The sequence below is a fragment of the Sinocyclocheilus anshuiensis genome, unplaced genomic scaffold (genome assembly GCF_001515605.1).
Source record: "Sinocyclocheilus anshuiensis isolate Anshui unplaced genomic scaffold, SAMN03320099.WGS_v1.1 scaffold1316, whole genome shotgun sequence".
NCBI classification, from domain to species: Eukaryota; Metazoa; Chordata; class Actinopteri; order Cypriniformes; family Cyprinidae; genus Sinocyclocheilus; species Sinocyclocheilus anshuiensis.
In genome coordinates, this window is record NW_015542553.1 from 1,916,517 (window position 1) to 1,936,103 (window position 19,587).

General features: G+C 42.5%; 1 protein-coding gene across 7 annotated transcripts in view; it reads right to left on the reverse strand.

The window, feature by feature from the left end:
* The window catches only part of LOC107694308 (protein piccolo-like), a 49,081-nt gene that overhangs the window by 14,930 nt on the left and 14,564 nt on the right, over positions 1-19,587 (reverse strand). For 5 of the 7 annotated variants that reach the window (XM_016493972.1, XM_016493977.1, XM_016493976.1 and 2 more), the window contains exons 4-9: positions 17,765-18,094; positions 10,507-14,722; positions 8,677-10,226; positions 6,352-8,103; positions 1,555-1,855; positions 101-169 (exon numbers count right to left, since the gene is read on the reverse strand). In XM_016493972.1, the coding sequence (XP_016349458.1) occupies positions 101-169; positions 1,555-1,855; positions 6,352-8,103; positions 8,677-10,226; positions 10,507-14,722; positions 17,765-18,094 (8,218 nt within the window). The remainder of the gene's footprint in view (positions 1-100; positions 170-1,554; positions 1,856-6,351; positions 8,104-8,676; positions 10,227-10,506; positions 14,723-17,764; positions 18,095-19,587) is intronic. The other 2 variants (XM_016493975.1, XM_016493974.1) reach the window with 2 other exon arrangements.

The window sequence follows — 19,587 nt, forward strand, 5'->3', positions numbered from 1 at the left end:
TGCCTAACAGCTCATGGGTGATTGGCAGGTGGGTGGTCATGGTAGCAGGGGTGTGGGGGAGACGGGAGATGTGCAGGAGTCTAAGGTGGTTATACTCTACCGTTTGTGACATTCTCATGTGAGTTTCCTGGATCGTCTCTGCTCAAACCCACCAGGGATTCACTTAGTGCTGCAACCAAGGCAAATGCATTTACTTCCAGATGGCACATATGATGAACACATCATATGCTGTTAAATGTATGGGTCAGTTACTTTTCAGATAAATGAAAAACAAAACACGTTAAAATTGGTGAGTATTTTGGGTTTGAGCTTGGCATTCTGTGGTTGTGTGATTCTTTAACTCTATATTGTGTAACAATTACAATATTCATGTTGTTTTTGTATTGTACAGTGAAGTTTATGTAATTTCATTCATTTCATAGATAATGAAGGGAAGAGGCATGCAATGCATATCAACTACTGTTTTGATCTCATCAATCTTAAAACTATAGTTTAAATGGTTTCATTAAAGGTAGAAATCAAAAGACAAACATAAACACACAGCTGAGAAAAAGCATAGCCCGTTCTATTTGAAGGCATTTATTAGTTCCCAAGTGAAAAGGATAGCAGGTAAACATGCAAGAAAGTGAAAGAGTTTATTCAAAACCAAACAGGAAGAAACATGCACATCACTTTTCCTATTTATTAAAGGAACATCAAACATGAAAACACAAACTGGCATGGTAATATTTACTCTGGTACATGCTAGCAACATGCAAGAAGAGTATCATCTATCACTGAAAGAAGTTTGTATGGGCTATGACATTTTGTATATTCTGTATGCTATAACATTTTCTGTATGAAAGGAAGCTGAAACTTCTTTTAACAAAAATGTAAAAATTAATGCCTGACCTTTACATAGAACAAAATATCTCATTAATAGTTTGTTGTGGCTGAGGTTTTACATATAATTCAACATATCTATAAAGCAATACAAAATAACTAAATGAAGAGATAATCTGTGTTGTTATACTATGAATTGTTTTGCTATAAGGCACTTTATAGATAACTAAATAACTAAAAGATAACACATAACTAATCAAGAACATGTGCAGCTCTATTGTTTAAAAGCAGCTTAACTAAAAATGGGTTATAAGGCTATTCTTATGTTAATGACAGGAGAGATTTATAATATGTCCTTTCATTGTTAGTGCAAGTTTTTCTCAGCACAAGTACATATTAACTAAAAATACAAAGACTGAAAGCATGCACTATAAGAGTTCACACAGAAACAAAGTCAGTCTATGAAGAAATCACATGCAAAAATGTTTAAATCCAACTGTAACTATACCACAGAAATGTTACTATAGAAAGACAACTGGGACAGTGTGATTCTTTCATTATTTAAGCATAGGACAAGAAAGCTCAAACAAGACGAAAAGCAGTTATCAGCAGAAAACTAATGCCTTCATATAGACTGGAATGAGCACTTACAAGATGAGACAGACAAATAAAAATCTGGAACAGTGTATGAAGAGTCACTCCAAGAGGACAGTCTGTGGACAAACAAATTACCTTCACTATCAGACATGGTGCCCTGCAGATCATCCATTAGCACATAGCCACGCCCTCTTGAAGGATCTTCTCTAAGATGTTGCTGTTGAGGGTCTTGGAGGGACAGACATGACCCAAACTGATCACGTGAGTCGGCAGATATGGGTGGGAGCGGACCTGCCGATGCCCGTGCCATACCCATTGGCTGACCCACTGGACTCAGTGGGCTCTCTTCCTCTGAATTCTGTGCCACAATAGGAATACGTCCACGCCCACCTTGTACAATGGGCAGGCTTGTAGGTTTTGACCTGCCTGATGGAGCCTGGAAAGCTGAGGTGTCTGAGAAGGGGTCACCTTCTGCCTTGAGCCTCAGAGATGAACTTGAGGTATCCCTTTTAATGGACAGGTCAAGGCCATACACAGAGGAGGGTCTAGAGGAAGGCCGTGACCTACTTCCACTAGGGTAAGCGGAGTCTTCTCCCAAAGAGGACCTCATGCCTGGGCTCAGATTTAAGCTTTGGCCCAGATTGAGTGAACCTGCCAGATTGGCCCCAAGAGTGGAGCCCAGGTATTTCTGCTGTTCGGCAATGTTCTTGCGTAACCCAAAGGTGATTTCATCATGCAGAAGTCTGCTTGATCTGGGAGAAGCACTACTGGACCCCAAGTAACTACTATAGTCTGTTTCTAGAGCCCTGCTATCCTGGATGGAGGAGTACTTGCCTATGTTGCTGGTGTTTTTGTGTTTCTGGTAGAGCATAGATGTTGGAAGTTGCTTGGCAGCCTGTTTCTCTAAGGTCAGTCTACTGATACTGTACTTTTCAGTTTTGGGGAAGGCCCTGTAGCCTCCACTAGACACTCCAGTGCTGGGGGTATAGTGATGTGAGAGTCCAGCAAGCTGCTCTAAGCTTTCAGTGCCCCCTGTGCTTCTCCGGAACTCCTGTTTCAGTTGTTGTTTTAAAAGCTTTAGTTCAAATGGCTCTTCCATTGGGTCCTCTTCATCTTGAGCCTTACCATAGGAGTGAAGTCTGGAGGAGCTGCCCAGGTAGTCTGTACCAACATTTGCAGCAGTGTGTCTCAGAAGACACTCTGCTTTGGCTAGCTCCCTCTCAGCAATGCCATAGCTGTCAGATGAAAGGCTAACAGTGCTTTTTGCAAGTTCTGTTGCATCTTCTAAAAGCATATAGCTCCTTGGTGTCTGATGTTGCTCTAAGTCTGCATAGAAGGAGTCAGCAGATACATTTGACATAGGACTGACTGCCATGCTTCCAGCACGCTCTTCTAGGCTATGCAAGTCAAGGTGGTTACCATATTTTCCTCCCAAGTAAGATGATGTGTCATAGTTGGTGGCACTTTTGGTAGAATCTAATTCAGAGAGGAGAGCAGCTTGTTGTCTGGCTTTCTGCTGAAGCAAGAGCATTTGGTGGTAGCTCTGTTGTTGTGAGGCAGTCAGAGAAGGAACTGAAGAGTAGATGGACTGGGATTGGTATGGTGACTGAGGCTGGTACAGGGACTGCTGATACTGTGGGTACTGGTACTGGGAATATTTTCCATACTGGTCGTGCTTGGTCTGTGGAGGAACAAATTCATCAAGTTCTGACTGTGGTGCAGTACGTGGTCTCTCAAGCCCATGTCCACTGACCTCCTCTCCAACTCTTGTTTCATGAATGTTACTCACCTCACTGTCAGACATGTAGTCACGGTCCTCTGCAACACTTTGCAGATAGGCCCTTTCCCTCTTCTCCCTTTCTTTGAGCAATGCCTCCTTTCTTCGGTTAATGCCCATCTCCAGGTATCGCAACTTGGCATCAATCTCCTTTTCTTCCTCATCCAGTTCAGCTTGCTTTTTACGCAGTTTGGAGGACTCTCTCTCAACCAGGTCTAGTTCACGGTCAATGTCCTGCAGGATTTTTGCTCGTGCCATGTTAGTGCTCCGGCAGAGACGGCGACGAGCTGAGCCAGTGCTGTAGGCTGTTTGACCAGCATTAACAGCTTCTTCCTCTGAAGGTGGGTTAGGAAGGGTCCTCTTAACCTTCTTTTGGGTGCCAGATGGAGTTCCACTTGGAGATCCCTTTCCCTTTGGATGACAAATAAAAAGAGAATTATCAGTGTTAAATGACAATACAGTTTTTAAGTAAAAACTTATTTTCAACTTAATCATATTTCATAGGAATGACCATAGTGTATTTAAGGCTTTAAAGTTGGTTTCATAAAAAAGAAACTTTAAAAACAAGCAACCACCACCTAAGTTTTCAAGTTTGAATGAGAATAAAGTATAATGGTAAAAAGAAAAAAGGTCTCTAGAGGATTTTGTTTTCTCATGTCAGACATGCCTTGAGGATGGGTAAACAAACACATACTCTATATCTGCTGTTCTGCTGCATTGCCTTTAAAGGCGCAAGCACTGAAAATATTATTATAATTAAACAATTATGTAATATTATAATTACACAATTATGTAAAAAGCAAGTAAATAAGACATGAAATTTCAGCATATTTTCCACTTATAACACTTATAAAAAAAAAATACTGTATACTCACAGAGTAACCCTCAGAATACTGGAAATTTGCTGCTGCCCTTTCTTCAGCAGTTGGGCTCATGGGTTTAGGGTCAGACATTGACCTTTGTATGACCTTGGGAGCCCTAGGACTTGTTGGTGGACCTTTGGATAGATCTGTGGCAGAGTGCATTCTCTGTGGGCTTGTGTCTCCAAGGGATTTCTCATAGGACAAATACTCAAGGGATTTGCTAGGGGATACACAAGGGGAAATTGGGGAGTACAGTACTTTTGGGGATTTGGGAGGACCTGGGACAACCTGAAGAGTAGAGGCATCTGCTTTGAGGTGAGGAGACTGACCTATATCAAGTGGAGTGGGACGCCTCTTTGGAGAAGAAGTTCTATCAGAGTCAGGATAATCTAATCTAGTATCTACCTGCACAGAGTGCCCCCTAAGTGTTCCTGAAGGGTCTGTTTGTACAGAGATTTCAGTAAGGGCCTGAACTGAAACAGCTCCTCTTTCACCCATGCCATTTTTACCACCACGTGTTCTACTGCGCCTGCTTCGAGCAGGAACTTCCCATTCATCTTGGTCTTCATCATCTGTCTGTACACAGCTATCAACACTTTTTTTTGTACTTTTCTTTTTCCTTCCTACAGTGTAGGCCTTTTCAGTATTATCCTCCTCATCAGTCTGGCAGCCACTGTCCATTTTTCTTTCTCCTGCCACAACAAGAGCCTCTGGCAGGACTTCACCTGGATACATCTGCCTGAATTTCTGTTCTTCCAACTGATGTCTGAGCTGTTCTTGGAGTCTCTGGATCTGCTCTAACTGCTCCTGTTGCTGAGCATAAGTTTCCTTTTGCATCAAAAGGTGGGCCTGTCTATCCTCTTCTTGCTGACATAGTATTTGCTGTTTCATGGCCTGGAGTTCTTCCAGCTCCTTCTGCACAAGAAGCTGTTCTTGATCACGGAACCGCTGTATCTCCTGTCTCTCCCACTCAAGTTCTTCAGCCAAGCGTTGCTGCTTCATCTTTTCTAGCTCAAGAAGCTCACGCTTTATCTGGTACTGTCCATCTCCTGGAACCAAGGGTGAAGATAGAGCTTCTAAAGAGGCTGCAATTGCCTGAAGTGAAGCATTTGTGTAGGTATCCATTGCTGCCACTGTGGTGACTGTAGCAACTACATCTGAGAGAGCTGTGGAAAGGCCAGCCTTTGAAACAACAGTCTCCAGATTTAATGGTAAGTCACTTTGTTCTTCTGCAGTGGTTACAGCAATTGCTGAAAGAAAGCTGTGCGATCTAGTGAGAGGTTGATTCTGTAGAGTTGACAGTGACGGCATAGTATCACTTGTGTGCATGCCTGATATAGTATTGTAGGATGTGCTGAAGATAGAGCCAGGCTGGGTGGTTATGGCATATGTAGAAGGGACTGTAGCTGCTACAGAAGAATAAACAATACCATTGGAAGATCTTAGGACACTAGAAGCACCATAGTGGGTTCCAACTGCTGAAGTAATCCTGGCTTGTGTGTACTGTGGAACTGTCATTCCAGTGCACACTCCTGTAGACTTGTTCGAATAGTCTACAGCTTTACCTGTTAAAAGTTAATTTTGTTAGATTAAAGTTCAGCACATACAAAGAGTGCAATGTTAACATCATTGAGATAACCATGCACCATGCAAAGGATGAAAAATTAAAACAGCAAAAGCAGCGACATGCAAAAAAAAAAATTAAATAAAAAAAAAAATTGAGAGCATGCAAAATGACTTCCCAAAAAAGGAATACAGGCAGGCATACAAAAAAAAATCAGCTGGGAATAAGCAGAGGTAACACAAAATTATATCGAGAAGAACGATCTTCAATCTCATACTGACCTGCCACCGAGATTTTTCCAGATGTCAGGTCTACAGCACCTTCAGTGGCCTCCTTGTAATCATAACTATGCTTACTTTTATATAGGAAGAGACCAGCCTCTGCCAAGTTTGTGTCCGACATCGAGGGTTTAATGCCACCAAGACCTCTCATACCATAAGGAGTACGATCGTATTGATAATGGTCATCTCTGTAGCCAAAGCGATCCTCTGGTAATGGAGCTGAGGGCTGCTGAGTTGTACAGCTGCTTGCAAAAGGAAGATTGTAGACTACATCACAGCAGACTGCTCTTCTTCCGGCAGTAAGGTCTACTGGTTTTCCATCATCCTCTGTAATTACAGCAGTAACCACCTCTGCAGTGGACCCATTCATTGCAACCACAGTCTGTGCAGGTTTTACTGTGGTGAGGTCATCTGCACCGGATAAGCCCGTTTCCTGCCTGATGGAGCCTGGAAAGCTGAGGTGTCTGAGAAGGGGTCACCTTCTGCCTTGAGCCTCAGAGATGAACTTGAGGTATCCCTTTTAATGGACAGGTCAAGGCCATACACAGAGGAGGGTCTAGAAGAAGGCCGTGACCTACTTCCACTAGGGTAAGCGGAGTCTTCTCCCAAAGAGGACCTCATGCCTGGGCTCAGATTTAAGCTTTGGCCCAGATTGAGTGAACCTGCCAGATTGGCCCCAAGAGTGGAGCCCAGGTATTTCTGCTGTTCGGCAATGTTCTTGCGTAACCCAAAGGTGATTTCATCATGCAGAAGTCTGCTTGATCTGGGAGAAGCACTACTGGACCCCAAGTAACTACTATAGTCTGTTTCTAGAGCCCTGCTATCCTGGATGGAGGAGTACTTGCCTATGTTGCTGGTGTTTTTGTGTTTCTGGTAGAGCATAGATGTTGGAAGTTGCTTGGCAGCCTGTTTCTCTAAGGTCAGTCTACTGATACTGTACTTTTCAGTTTTGGGGAAGGCCCTGTAGCCTCCACTAGACACTCCAGTGCTGGGGGTATAGTGATGTGAGAGTCCAGCAAGCTGCTCTAAGCTTTCAGTGCCCCCTGTGCTTCTCCGGAACTCCTGTTTCAGTTGTTGTTTTAAAAGCTTTAGTTCAAATGGCTCTTCCATTGGGTCCTCTTCATCTTGAGCCTTACCATAGGAGTGAAGTCTGGAGGAGCTGCCCAGGTAGTCTGTACCAACATTTGCAGCAGTGTGTCTCAGAAGACACTCTGCTTTGGCTAGCTCCCTCTCAGCAATGCCATAGCTGGCAGATGAAAGGCTACCTGTGCTTTTTGCTAGTTCTGCTGCATCTTCTAAAATCATATAGCTCCTTGGTGTTTGATGTTGCTCTAAGTCCGCATAGAAGGAGTCAGCAGATACATTTGACATAGGACTGACTGCCATGCTTCCAGCACGCTCTTCTAGGCTATGCAAGTCAAGGTGGTTACCATATTTTCCTCCCAAGTAAGATGATGTGTCATAGTTGGTGGCACTTTTGGTAGAATCTAATTCAGAGAGGAGAGCAGCTTGTTGTCTGGCTTTCTGCTGAAGCAAGAGCATTTGGTGGTAGCTCTGTTGTTGTGAGGCAGTCAGAGAAGGAACTGAAGAGTAGATGGACTGGGATTGGTATGGCGACTGAGGCTGGTACAGGGACTGCTGGTACTGTGGGTATTGGTACTGGGAATATTTTCTATACTGGTCATGCTTGGTCTGTGGAGGAACAAATTCATCAAGTTCTGATTGTGGTGCAGTACGTGGTCTCTCAAGCCCATGTCCACTGACCTCCTCTCCAACTCTTGTTTCATGAATGTTACTCACCTCACTGTCAGACATGTAGTCACGGTCCTCTGCAACACTCTGCAGATAGGCCCTTTCCCTCTTCTCCCTTTCTTTGAGCAATGCCTCCTTTCTTCGGTTAATGCCCATCTCCAGGTAACACAGCTTGGCATCAATCTCCTTTTCTTCCTCATCCAGTTCAGCTTGCTTTTTACGCAGTTTTGAGGATTCCCTCTCAACCAGGTCTAGTTCACGGTCAATGTCCTGCAGGATTTTTGCCCGTGCCATGTTAGTGCTCCGGCAGAGACGGCGACGAGCTGAGCCAGTGCTGTAGGCTGTTTGACCAGCATTAACAGCTTCTTCCTCTGAAGGTGGGTTAGGAAGGGTTCTCTTAACTTTCTTTTGGGTGCCAGATGGAGTTCCACTTGGAGATCCCTTTCCCTTTGAATGACAAATAAAAAGAGCAATATGAGTGTTAATGAGAAAACTATTTCAAGCTTAATTATTCATAGGAACAACCACAGTGCACATTGTTTCACAGAAGAACTTTAAAAACTAGCAACCAACACTTAAGTTTTCTAGTTTGATTGAGAATAAAGGAGAATGGTAAAATAAAAAAAATCTCTAGAGGATTTTGTTCACTCATGTCAGACATGCCATGGGTGGGAAAACAAACACATACTCTATATCTGCTGTGCTGCTGCATTGCCTTTAAAAGGGCAAGCACTGAAAATATTAAAAAGACAGCTAGCATGTCATTGACTACTGGGCCTGGGGCAACATTAGAAAAACAAAAGAGAAATAGAGCAATAATACAATGATTCAGAGTCAATGTAAGCTGAACAATAGCATGAAGATATTACACAAAAACAATTTTATAAAACTGCCTCAGGGCATTAAACATTTGAAATCATAGATTAACAAAGAATTATGAAAAAAGCAAGTAATTTTACAAGCTGAGATGAGTCTTCTTACAAAAATTAAACACTTATTTAAAAAATCATGTATACTCACAGAGTAACCCTCAGAATACTGGAAATTTGCTGCTGCCTTTTCTTCTGCAGTTGGGCTCATGGGTTTGGGGTCAGACATTGACCTTTGTATGACCTTGGGAGCCCTAGGACTTGGTGGACCTTTGGATAAATCTGTGGCAGAGTGTATTCTCTGTGGGCTTGTGTCTCCAAGGGATTTCTCATAGGACAAATACTCTAGGGATTTGCTAGGGGATACACAAGGGGAGATTGGAGAGTACAGTACTTTTGGGGATTTGGGAGGACCTGGGACAACCTGAAGTGTAGAGGCATCTGCTTTGAGGTGAGGAGACTGACCTATATCAAGTGGAGTGGGACGTCTCTTTGGAGAGGACGTTCTATCAGAGTCAGGATAATCTACTCTAGTATCTACCTGCACAGAGTGCCCCCTAAGTGTTCCTGAGGAGTCTGTTTGTACAGAGATTTCAGTTAGGGCCTGAACTGAAACAGCCCCTCTTTCACCCATGCCATTTTTACCACCACGTGGTCTACTGCGCCTGCCTCGGGCAGGAACTTCCCATTCATCTTGGTCTTCATCATCTGTCTGTACACAGCTATCAACACTTTTCTTTGTACTTTTCTTTTTCCTTCCTACAGTGCAGGCCTTTTCAGTATTATCCTCCTCATCAGTCTGGCAGCCACTGTCCATTTTTCGTTCTCCCGCCACAACAAGAGCCTCTGGCAGGACTTCACCTGGATACATCTGCCTGAACTTCTGCTCCTCCAACTGCTGTCTGAGCTGTTCTTGGAGTCTCTGGATCTGCTCTAACTGCTCCTGTTGCTGAGCATAAGTTTCCTTTTGCATCAAAAGGTGGGCCTGTGTCTCCTCTTCTTGCTGACATAGTATTTGCTGTTTCATGGCCTGAAGTTCTTCCAGCTCCTTCTGCACATAAAACTGTTCTTGTTCACGGAACCGCTGTATCTCCTGTCTCTCCCACTCAAGTTCTTCAGCCAAGCGATGCTGCTTCATCTTCTCTAGCTCAAGAAGCTCACGCTCCATCTGGTACTGTCCATCTCCTGGAACCAAGGGTGAAGATAGAGCTTCTAAAGAGGCTGCAATTGCCTGAAGTGAAGCATTTGTGTAGGTATCCATTGCTGCCACTGTGGTGACTGTAGCAACTACATCTGAGAGAGCTGTGGAAAGGCCAGCCTTTGAAACAACAGTCTCCAGATTTAATGGTAAGTCACTTTGTTCTTCTGCAGTGGTTACAGCAATTGCTGAAAGAAAGCTGTGCGATCTAGTGAGAGGTTGATTCTGTAGAGTTGACAGTGACGGCATAGTATCACTTGTGTGCATGCCTGATATAGTATTGTAGGATGTGCTGAAGATAGAGCCAGGCTGGGTGGTTATGGCATACGTAGAAGGAACTGGTGCTGCTACAGAAGAATAAACAATACCATTGGAAGATCTTAGGACACTAGAAACACCATAGTGGGTTCCAAATTCTGAAGTAATCCTGCCTTGAGTGTACTGTGGAACTGTCATTACAGTGCACACTCCTGTAGACTTGTTCGAATAGTCTACAGCTTTACCTGTTAAAAGTTAATTTTGTTAGATTAAAGTTCAGCACATACAAAGAGTGCAATGTTAACATCATTGAGATAACCATGCACCATGCAAAGGATGAAAAATTAAAACAGCAAAAGCAGCGACATGCAAAAAAAAAAATTAAATAAAAAAAAAAATTGAGAGCATGCAAAATGACTTCCCAAAAAAGGAATACAGGCAGGCATACAAAAAAAAATCAGCTGGGAATAAGCAGAGGTAACACAAAATTATATCGAGAAGAACGATCTTCAATCTCATACTGACCTGCCACCGAGATTTTTCCAGATGTCAGGTCTACAGCACCTTCAGTGGCCTCCTTGTAATCATAACTATGCTTACTTTTATATAGGAAGAGACCAGCCTCTGCCAAGTTTGTGTCCGACATCGAGGGTTTAATGCCACCAAGACCTCTCATACCATAAGGAGTACGATCGTATTGATAATGGTCATCTCTGTAGCCAAAGCGATCCTCTGGTAATGGAGCTGAGGGCTGCTGAGTTGTACAGCTGCTTGCAAAAGGAAGATTGTAGACTACATCACAGCAGACTGCTCTTCTTCCGGCAGTAAGGTCTACTGGTTTTCCATCATCCTCTGTAATTACAGCAGTAACCACCTCTGCAGTGGACCCATTCATTGCAACCACAGTCTGTGCAGGTTTTACTGTGGTGAGGTCATCTGCACCGGATAAGCCCGTTTCTAGACGAGGGGGTATAGTTGCGCCAATGCCATTACTTGCAATCGTAGGAGCCATTGTTTCAGGAACAGTTTTACTCATTGTTTTAGAGAGATTTATGGGTTTCTCTGGTTGAGAATCAACAGGCCTGTAAATAATTTGAGACACAGGCTCAAAGGATTTAGCTGTTGTAAGTTGGAGAGGCACTGATGTAGACAGAGATGCATCACTACCATAAGCTACAGTGGCTGTGCATGTGAGGATGGTGATGTTGTCAGTAACCACTGATACTGAGGAAGTATCAGTGCTTAGGTTTACTACAGATGACTGCACAGCACTTTGCTGATGTCCACCACTATCAATAGCAAGGGACTGTCGTCTTGACCCAGAGGAAGACAGATCCACTCCTTTCATGGATGTCTCTGCATCTATCTTTGGGGTTCTGAGATCCACCACCTCACCAGGATGGTAGGCATGACCATTCTGCACTTGAACTGGTTCAGGTTTTATGTTTACTTGATCAACAGAGATGCCAGCGGCTCTTGGAATGGGATGTGGAGGAGGTGTTCTTTCATGCACAACTGACACTGTGGTTCTTTGGACTTCAGTGGTAACTACCTGAACACCAACATTTGGAATAATTGACTGAGGCTGCGTTGAAGCTGAAATAGCCTCGTAGACATGACTCATGCTAGAAACTACCTTCTCTGGACCACATATTTCTTGACTTTCAATAGATTCAGTAATTTGCGTGAATGCCAACGGTACTCTAGTTGTTTGTGAATGTGGAGGTGGTTTCTGAAGTGATTCTTGGCTAGGACTTATTGAGGCTTGGGTTGTGATACCTTCTGTAGGTGGACCGGGGTGAGATGGCAAAGTAATAACAACATATGTGTCACGTAAAACCTTGCCAAACCTGGGGGATGTAGGGGACTTGAGAGGAGATGTGGTCTTACTTTCGGCAGAAGGACTTAGATTAAGGACACTATCTGCACTGCTTGTACTCAGTATGGAAGGTCTTGCAGGTGTGTGGGCAGTAAAGGGTGGCTGAGCACCAGCTATGGGTTTGGGAGCTATGGGTGGTTTAACAGTCTCCCCAGGTATGTGACTGAAGGTTAGGCCTGCAGGGATAGAGGATGGCTTAGGTGGTACAGGAGGAGGAACATGGGGCTTATAGCCTGGAGAGAGAGGCTGTCTTACTGGTACACTGTCCCCTGTGGTTGACATGCCAACTGGAGTAGTTCTTGGGGGGACCTGTGGTGGAGTCTTTTTAGGATACATAGAGGGTTTGGGTAGTGTTGGAGGGGGTAAGGGTGGAGGAACTGGAATGTCTGCTTTTTCCAGAGATGCAGCTCTGCGTAGTACTACTGGTTTGGGAGGAACTGGTGGAGCAGTTGATACAACACTAGGTATAGTGGATACTATATAATGTGGTACTGTGGGCAAAGGTGATACACTTACAACTACTGGGGCAGATGGTCTTGAAATTACACTAGGAACTGGTGCTGTAAAAGAGTCAATTTGACTAGAGGCACATGACTTGGACAAGTCAACAACACCTGTCTGCTCAATTCCTGCATCTTTCTCTGTGGCATCCTGTGAATCAGTTGATACTGCAGGCAATGTTACTTCTCTTTGTAGTGACAAATCTCCTACGACTGGCTCTGAGGCTGGTGTTGTCTGGAAAGCCTCATTCACAAGTGGTTCTGGTTCAGTCTTTGTAACTGAAACCGTAGCTTTCTTAGAGTCCTGAGCTTGATCAGCAATGCTCTCTTCACCAGATTCCTCTTCACCTGATGAGCACTGTGTCACTCTCAGATCAGGTATAGGCAGTATTCTTCGTAGGGGAGCTGGCTCGGTTTTTTCAACTTGGGCTATTGTTGTCCCTTGTGCCATGCCACTCAGATCAGGGCCTGCTTGAGTTGGACTGGTTCCTGGAGTTAGTACTGCTCTTTGCTTCTTCATAAGTTCTTCATAGGCAGTTTCTGCATCTAATAATGGTTTTCCATTCTTTCCGGACTGACCTGTGATGCTTGATGACATAGTGCTTTGCTCTTTGTTTGAGTCAGTATCAGGCAACACAGTTTCTGCTTTAGGAACATCTTGTACTGGCTTACTGTGTGTTATCTCCTGTTCCTTAAGCATTATCTCTTTCTTTCTTTGCATCATGTCCTCATAAACCTCATCAGGTGACCTCAGGGGTTTTTTGGGTTTCTCTGACACAAAAAGTTTATCTGGTTCCTGCTCATGGGATGCATCACCAACAAGAGACTCATATACATCATCTTCTATCAGCATGCCCCCATAAAGCGATTCTTTACCAGGTGGATGTTCCTTTCTATCATTAGTTGGAGATTTGACCTTGAGTATAATCTCTTCATATGCCTCATCCGCACTTCTTAATGCATGCTTTCTTTTTTCTTTGGACTGACTATCAATGTGTTGCTCATCCGTTGGAGAGTACAGTGAGACTGAAGTTGGTAAATGATAAACTTTTTGGACAGCAACAATCTTCTCAGGGAGAATCTCAAAGCTCTCTGGTTCTGACTCCATGCTTAGGGAGAGGTCTGAGCAGGAAGACCTGCGGAATTCCTCCATCTCTGCTTCCTGTCGTAGCTCTTCCGTGGGAGATGCATCCTCAATTGGTGAGAGGTTGCTTGGTGGAGTTTTGGGCCTTTCTCTCCTTCTCTGTGCCCGTATCTCTTCTTTGTCTTTCTTTGACTTTTTTCCTGTGCCCTTCTGCTTCTCCTGTTCTCTCAGAAGCTCCTCTTCTTCTCGCAGCTCCTCTTCCTCTGATGAATCCTCAATAGTAGGAAGCATCTGACCTGGCTGCCGGTGCTTTGCTTTCCTCTGCTGCTTGCCCTCACCACTAGACCGAACATGACTTGGGCTGCTGCTGTCACTGTCTTCATCAAGAGAAGACAAAGATGTTGGAGATGTTCCTGGGGTAAAACTGGATGCAAGTAAACTGGAAGAGCCTTCACCTCTTGACCTGTCATCAGGAGAGTCTGTAAGGCTCTCTAGCTCACCATCATCTGATGTCTGACGTACAGTTGCTGTACTGTTGAGTTCAATTGTTTTGAAATGTCGTATGCCAGCTCCATTGTCTACTGAAGGTTGTTCCCCTTTAGCTAGTTCTTCAATTTTAGTTACAGAGATAATACTCTTCCGTTCAGGCTCATCTTCTGGACTGATACTGCTCTTTTTGAGAAGGCGTCTCCCTTTGCATGACTCACTTTTGTTCTTTTCGTCTTTCTTTGCATTTTGTTCCATTTGCGACTTCTCTTGATCTTTAATTTTTCGTCTGGCAAGGTTTTCTTCATCAGATGGTGATGCATCCTCATCTGCACTCATCTCTATGATCTGCTTTCGGATGAAATCCTCCTCGTCCATAGGACTCTCCATTTCTACTTCCTTATCTCCAACAGTCTTTTTCCTTTGCAGTTTAGGTGAAGGTTCTCCCTCACTACTGTCCTCAAAAGAATCTCCTTGGATATCAGTTGGAACCAGAAGTTTTTTCCGCTCTTTTTTTGGTGCATCAATCTTTTGCTTTTGAATTTCTCCATGTTGGCCATCCTCTGAGCTGGGTTCTGGAGACATCGGCAACACCTCCAGTCGAAGCTTGACCTTTGGAGTTTCAGTTTGTGATTCCTCTTTAGATGTTGTCTGAGCCTCTAATATTGGAAGGACGGTGCTTTCCAACTTGGCCAAGTCTGAAGGGCTCGTGGGACTGCTTTCTTTATCTTTCTCACCAGGCTCCCTCAGTAGCTCACTCTCTTTCACTGGGACAGCAGCCACTTCTTTGTTCTACAAAACATAATTTTTTTTTAATTTAAAATGTTATGATTTCAACCATAATAAAAACATGCATTATATTTAAAAAGAGAAATGAGAACTACATAAGATAAATGTTGGGATATTGTAGGTGTCTAGACAATGAACCTAGTTTTTCTACAATTTATCTATACCTCTACCTAAGATCAACTGTTGGATACTGTAGGTGTCTACACAATGAACCTAGTTTATCTACAAGATATCTATACCTCTACAGCTACATGTACAGTTACCTCTCCAGATTTATCAGTTTTATTAGGCTTTATCAATGGCTGTAGCACATCATCCCATTTTTCTTGTAGTTCAGAGGTCAACTTCCCCTCCTCTGATTTGTTTCTTTCCTGTTGGCTAAATGTAGATGGTGGGGAGACTAGTTCTACATCATGGTCTAGGCCAGTGTTTCCCAACCAGGGTGCCGTCTGTCGAGAGCAGGGGTGCCGTGTAAAAAATCCTTTTTTAATATTTTTAAACTGCTATTTGTTCTTATTTTATTATTAAATAAGTAGACTGCTTACTTGTCATTTTTTATTCAATTCAAAGTTTGAAATCAAGCTATCTCGTGCTACTGCACCAAAATTACCCCACTGTAAAATAAAAAAAAAAAACAGAGTGAGCAAAAATTTGAGATAGCTAGTTATAATGGTAATTAAATAATGTTTACATATGTATAAAAGCCTACATTAAAATCTGTCATATAAATTGGTTTATTCATTAGAAATTAGCCTACTGATTGCCACCATTGATGGACAAAATTGTTTTAATAATATTACAAATATCTGTATGACATTATATTCTGCAGTTCTTCCCTGTTGTACCGAATATCTATACTTTTCAAATTATCATATCGAAGTTAGAAATTCAAATATTGTGACAAAATTAATTGTGTAGGGTGCCACAAGTTTGTTAAAATTTCCAAAGGGTGTCGCAACTAAAAAAAGGTTGGGAAACACTGGTCTAGGCTATGGGGCACACATTTTGCTATAGATTAAAATTTAGCTTTTTTGGTGATTTCCAGGTCAGTTACAGCCAGTGCTTTTTCCATAAGCTCCTCACTGGCTAATTTATCTTTCTCACTAGATGTAGTAGATGTTACAGCAGGGGTTTGGACTTGTTGTGTCAACTGCAGCTCTTCAGGCTTGATTTCAATTAATGCTTTTTTGTCTTCATTCTTACTAACCATCGGGGATGAGGGGACTTCTATTTCCTGATCAGTAAGACCGTTTGGCATGGCAGATTGTTCTAGATCTTTTTCTGTCACAGAGTCTGGAATCTGCCTAATATCTGTCTGTCCTGGCAATATTTTTTCTACCATGTCATTCACGGCAGGAGTCTGGGCTTGTTGTGTAGACTGCATCTCTTCAGGCTTGATCTCAATTATTGCTTTTATGTCTTCATTCTGGCTAAGCACACGGGATGAGGGGACTCCTATTTTCTGGTCAGTAAAGCCAATTGGCATTACAGACTGCTCAAGAGCTTTTTCTGTCACAATGTCTGGAATTTGCCTAATTTCCTCTTCTTCTGGAAATAATTTTTCTACCAACTCTGAAACATTATGATTATTAACAGATGATAGTCCATCACTAATGACTTTACATTCATTCTCATTCTCTGTAACAACAGCATCTGACTCTGCGTTTTGCTTACAGACTTTCTCTGTTTCTGACATTTTTTTCTGTGGTTTAGGAGCAGCTTCGTGAAGAGCTGGAGGGTATGTATCCTCCATCTTTTTCTCTTCTATGTTATTATCTGGACTAATCTCTTGTTCAGAGAAAGTGCTTTCAGAACTAAATTCAAATTTTATGTTGTCAGACAAAGTCTTGAGAGTGACTTTCTGCTCTGTGTTCTCAAAGATTTCTAAATCTCCACCTGCTTGATCTGGCATACATTTTTCCAGCTCTGTTTTATCTGTGCTCATCTGTTCCTTTTCCAGTGGCTTATCCTCTTTTTCAACACAGAGCTCTTTAGTGCAGTGCTCCTTTGGGTTAAATTTCCAACATTTTCAGCTCTATTTTCCAATATTTTTTCTGTGAAGTTGAGTTCAATAACTGGAGATGGTGACGGCTCATCTAATTGTGTCTGTGATGTGTCCTCTACCTCTATCTTATCTTCTGTTAGACTTTTTTCAGAATTCTTATTGTTATTATCTACAGAAATATCATTTGCCTTAAGACTAGAATCTTTGCTAGTGACTTCTGACTTTTCAAATGGGTTATTTTGGGGGGATAACTGTGTTGTTTCTGTAACCTGCTCTTCTGTAAATTCGTTATCTAAAATGGCCTCCACTATGACCCCATTTTTAAGTTGATCTGCTTTATTTTCTGGCTCTGCAGATACTTCCTGATAAGTAATATTATAGGATGGCTGATCATCACTGGACTCAATCCTTGGTGCCTCAATTTGGACAGAGGCTTCAGGTTTCCTCTCTGGCACATTCCCTATGCTACTTTGATCATGATCAGTAGTTGCTGTCTCGACAGAGCTTTCCTTTACATGCATGTTATCTACTGTATCTACATTTGAGGGTTGTGCAAGCTCTTCAGATTGTTTCTCTGTGGTCTGACTATGTGGTTCCTTGCTTATAGGAAAGCTTGCATGAGACTCTGTCATTTTGATCTTTGTTGCTGGCTCTGATGTCTCAGTGCATTGTGGCTCTATTTCATTTTCTGAAATAGCTTCCATGTCACTAACAAGAAGGGTCTGAATTACATTATCAATTATAGGTGCTTCCTGACTACTTTCAGGCTCTGTTTCAAAAGTGTTAGCATATTCTGGCTTTTGGACCTGGCACTGTTCTGGCTCACTTTTATCTGCATTCTGTACCTCTGTAGGGTCCTCAGATTGTTCTACAATTTCAGCATGTTCTACATCTGCCCATTTAACATTTGCCATCTCTTCTAAAACATGAGGTGAAGGAGGGGCATCTTCCTTAACTATTTGCTCAGATGAAGTTGTTAAGCCCTCTGTGTTTTCATTCAGGGTGCCAGGTGCTTGTTCTTTGATCTTTTCTGGTACTACCTGTGTACTCTTCGGTACTGGCTCTGCTGTAACCCCTTGTTCTGCATCTGTATTTTTGACATCTTTAGCATCAACTTTGGCTGAGACTGGCTCAGACTTGTCAGCTGGGGCCTGAGTTATGCTGGGCATCCGTTTTAGCCCTTTGGCAGGGGTAGCAGTGGCAGTAGGTGCAGGAGAGGAAGGGGTGGAGGATGCAGCACAGGCTGGGGAGGATGGAGGGGTGGGTTCGTGTTTGGCTGGTAACTTGGATGGAGAAGGTGGAGGTGGCATATCCCCAAGTTGCCCAGACAGAGCCCTTTGGGTCTGGCAGTTTAGGCAGAGCCATTCTTTCTGTAAAAAATGAATAATAGCAGATTTGAGAGGAAGTATTGAAAGTTGAGGTGCTATAATACATTTCCAGCCTCTGATTTTTCAATGTTGCACAACCCATTTAACTAATAAACCTCTGATACTACAGCAAAGGACAACTCACTCTATTTCTGGAGTGATTTTAATTGTATGTAACCTAAGAGATTGTTCATTTATTATTAATAGTAATGGGATGAATCTTTATCAGTTCAATGTCAGAAAAACCTGTTCAGCAAAAACTGCACTTCAACAGTTTACAGATGCTAGTGTATATATGGAGTGAACCCATATACATTTGTATTTGTGGAGGTGGGTGCAATGGTCGGTTACACTTTACTTGAAGGGGTGTGCATAAGACTGACATGACACCTTCATAATCATGACATGACACCTACATAATCATGACATGACACATATCATGAATATGAAGGTTTTTTATGCATGTTTATGACAACTGTCATTAAGTGTTATTCGCTCAGTTAGGTAATTTTTAATGCAAAGATGACATTGTTTGAGATGTCTTTGTTATGGGCTATGGTTAGGGGTAAGGGTAGGGGTAGGGTTAGGTCAAATAATGTCATATTTGCATTAAAAATTACATAACTGAGCGAATGACACTTAATGACAGTTGTCATAAACATGCATAAAACCTCCTTCATATTCATGACATGTGTCATGTCATAATTATGAAGGTGTCATGTCAGTCTTATGCACACCCCTTCAAGTAAAGTGTTACCCAATGGTCTTTATATTTAGGCTAATATTGAAGTTAAACAAGCTAAAAGATTAAGCAGTTTTAGGCAGTACTGTGTAGATATACTTTAATGTATGGTATTCCTCCAACTTACAAAGGTAGGCTACACAAAATTATCTATTTAGAGCCAATTAAATCTGCTAGCAAACACATTGGAAAATGCAATAAAGGGAATGTGGTCTATAGTTGTTCACGGAAACTATCCTTTCTGCATAATTTACTTGAGAGACCACATGGGAAAAAATTTTATCCCCCACTTAAGCTGTGATTGAGATTTGAACACAATTCAATTAAAACTAACAACTGTTTATAATGACCCTGATATTCCAGCCCACTTTAATTTATTTAGACAGATTTCAAAGATGTATTTTCTAAAGAAAAACATTGGAGCTGCTGAAAGCTACAAAAAGAGCAACACTTGAAATGTACTGAACCTTGTGGCATCAAGCAGAGAACTCCATGACACTGGATGCACCACAAATGGTAACGTCAGAGATGAATATTACATGTTAATGGGGGATGCAGATGCCACAGTCCTCTCATGAGGAATCATGCCCCACTGGTTGATGCAAATTCAGAGCGATCTATGTTAGGCTTCAGTGGTGCTGAGGCATGCTTAGCTATATGTTGGTTCTCCAATGGCTTGGCTGCAGGGATTAGTCTAAATCTAGAGGAGGTCTGGGATCCCTGTGCCCTGCAGGGACAGAGACACTCTGAGAAA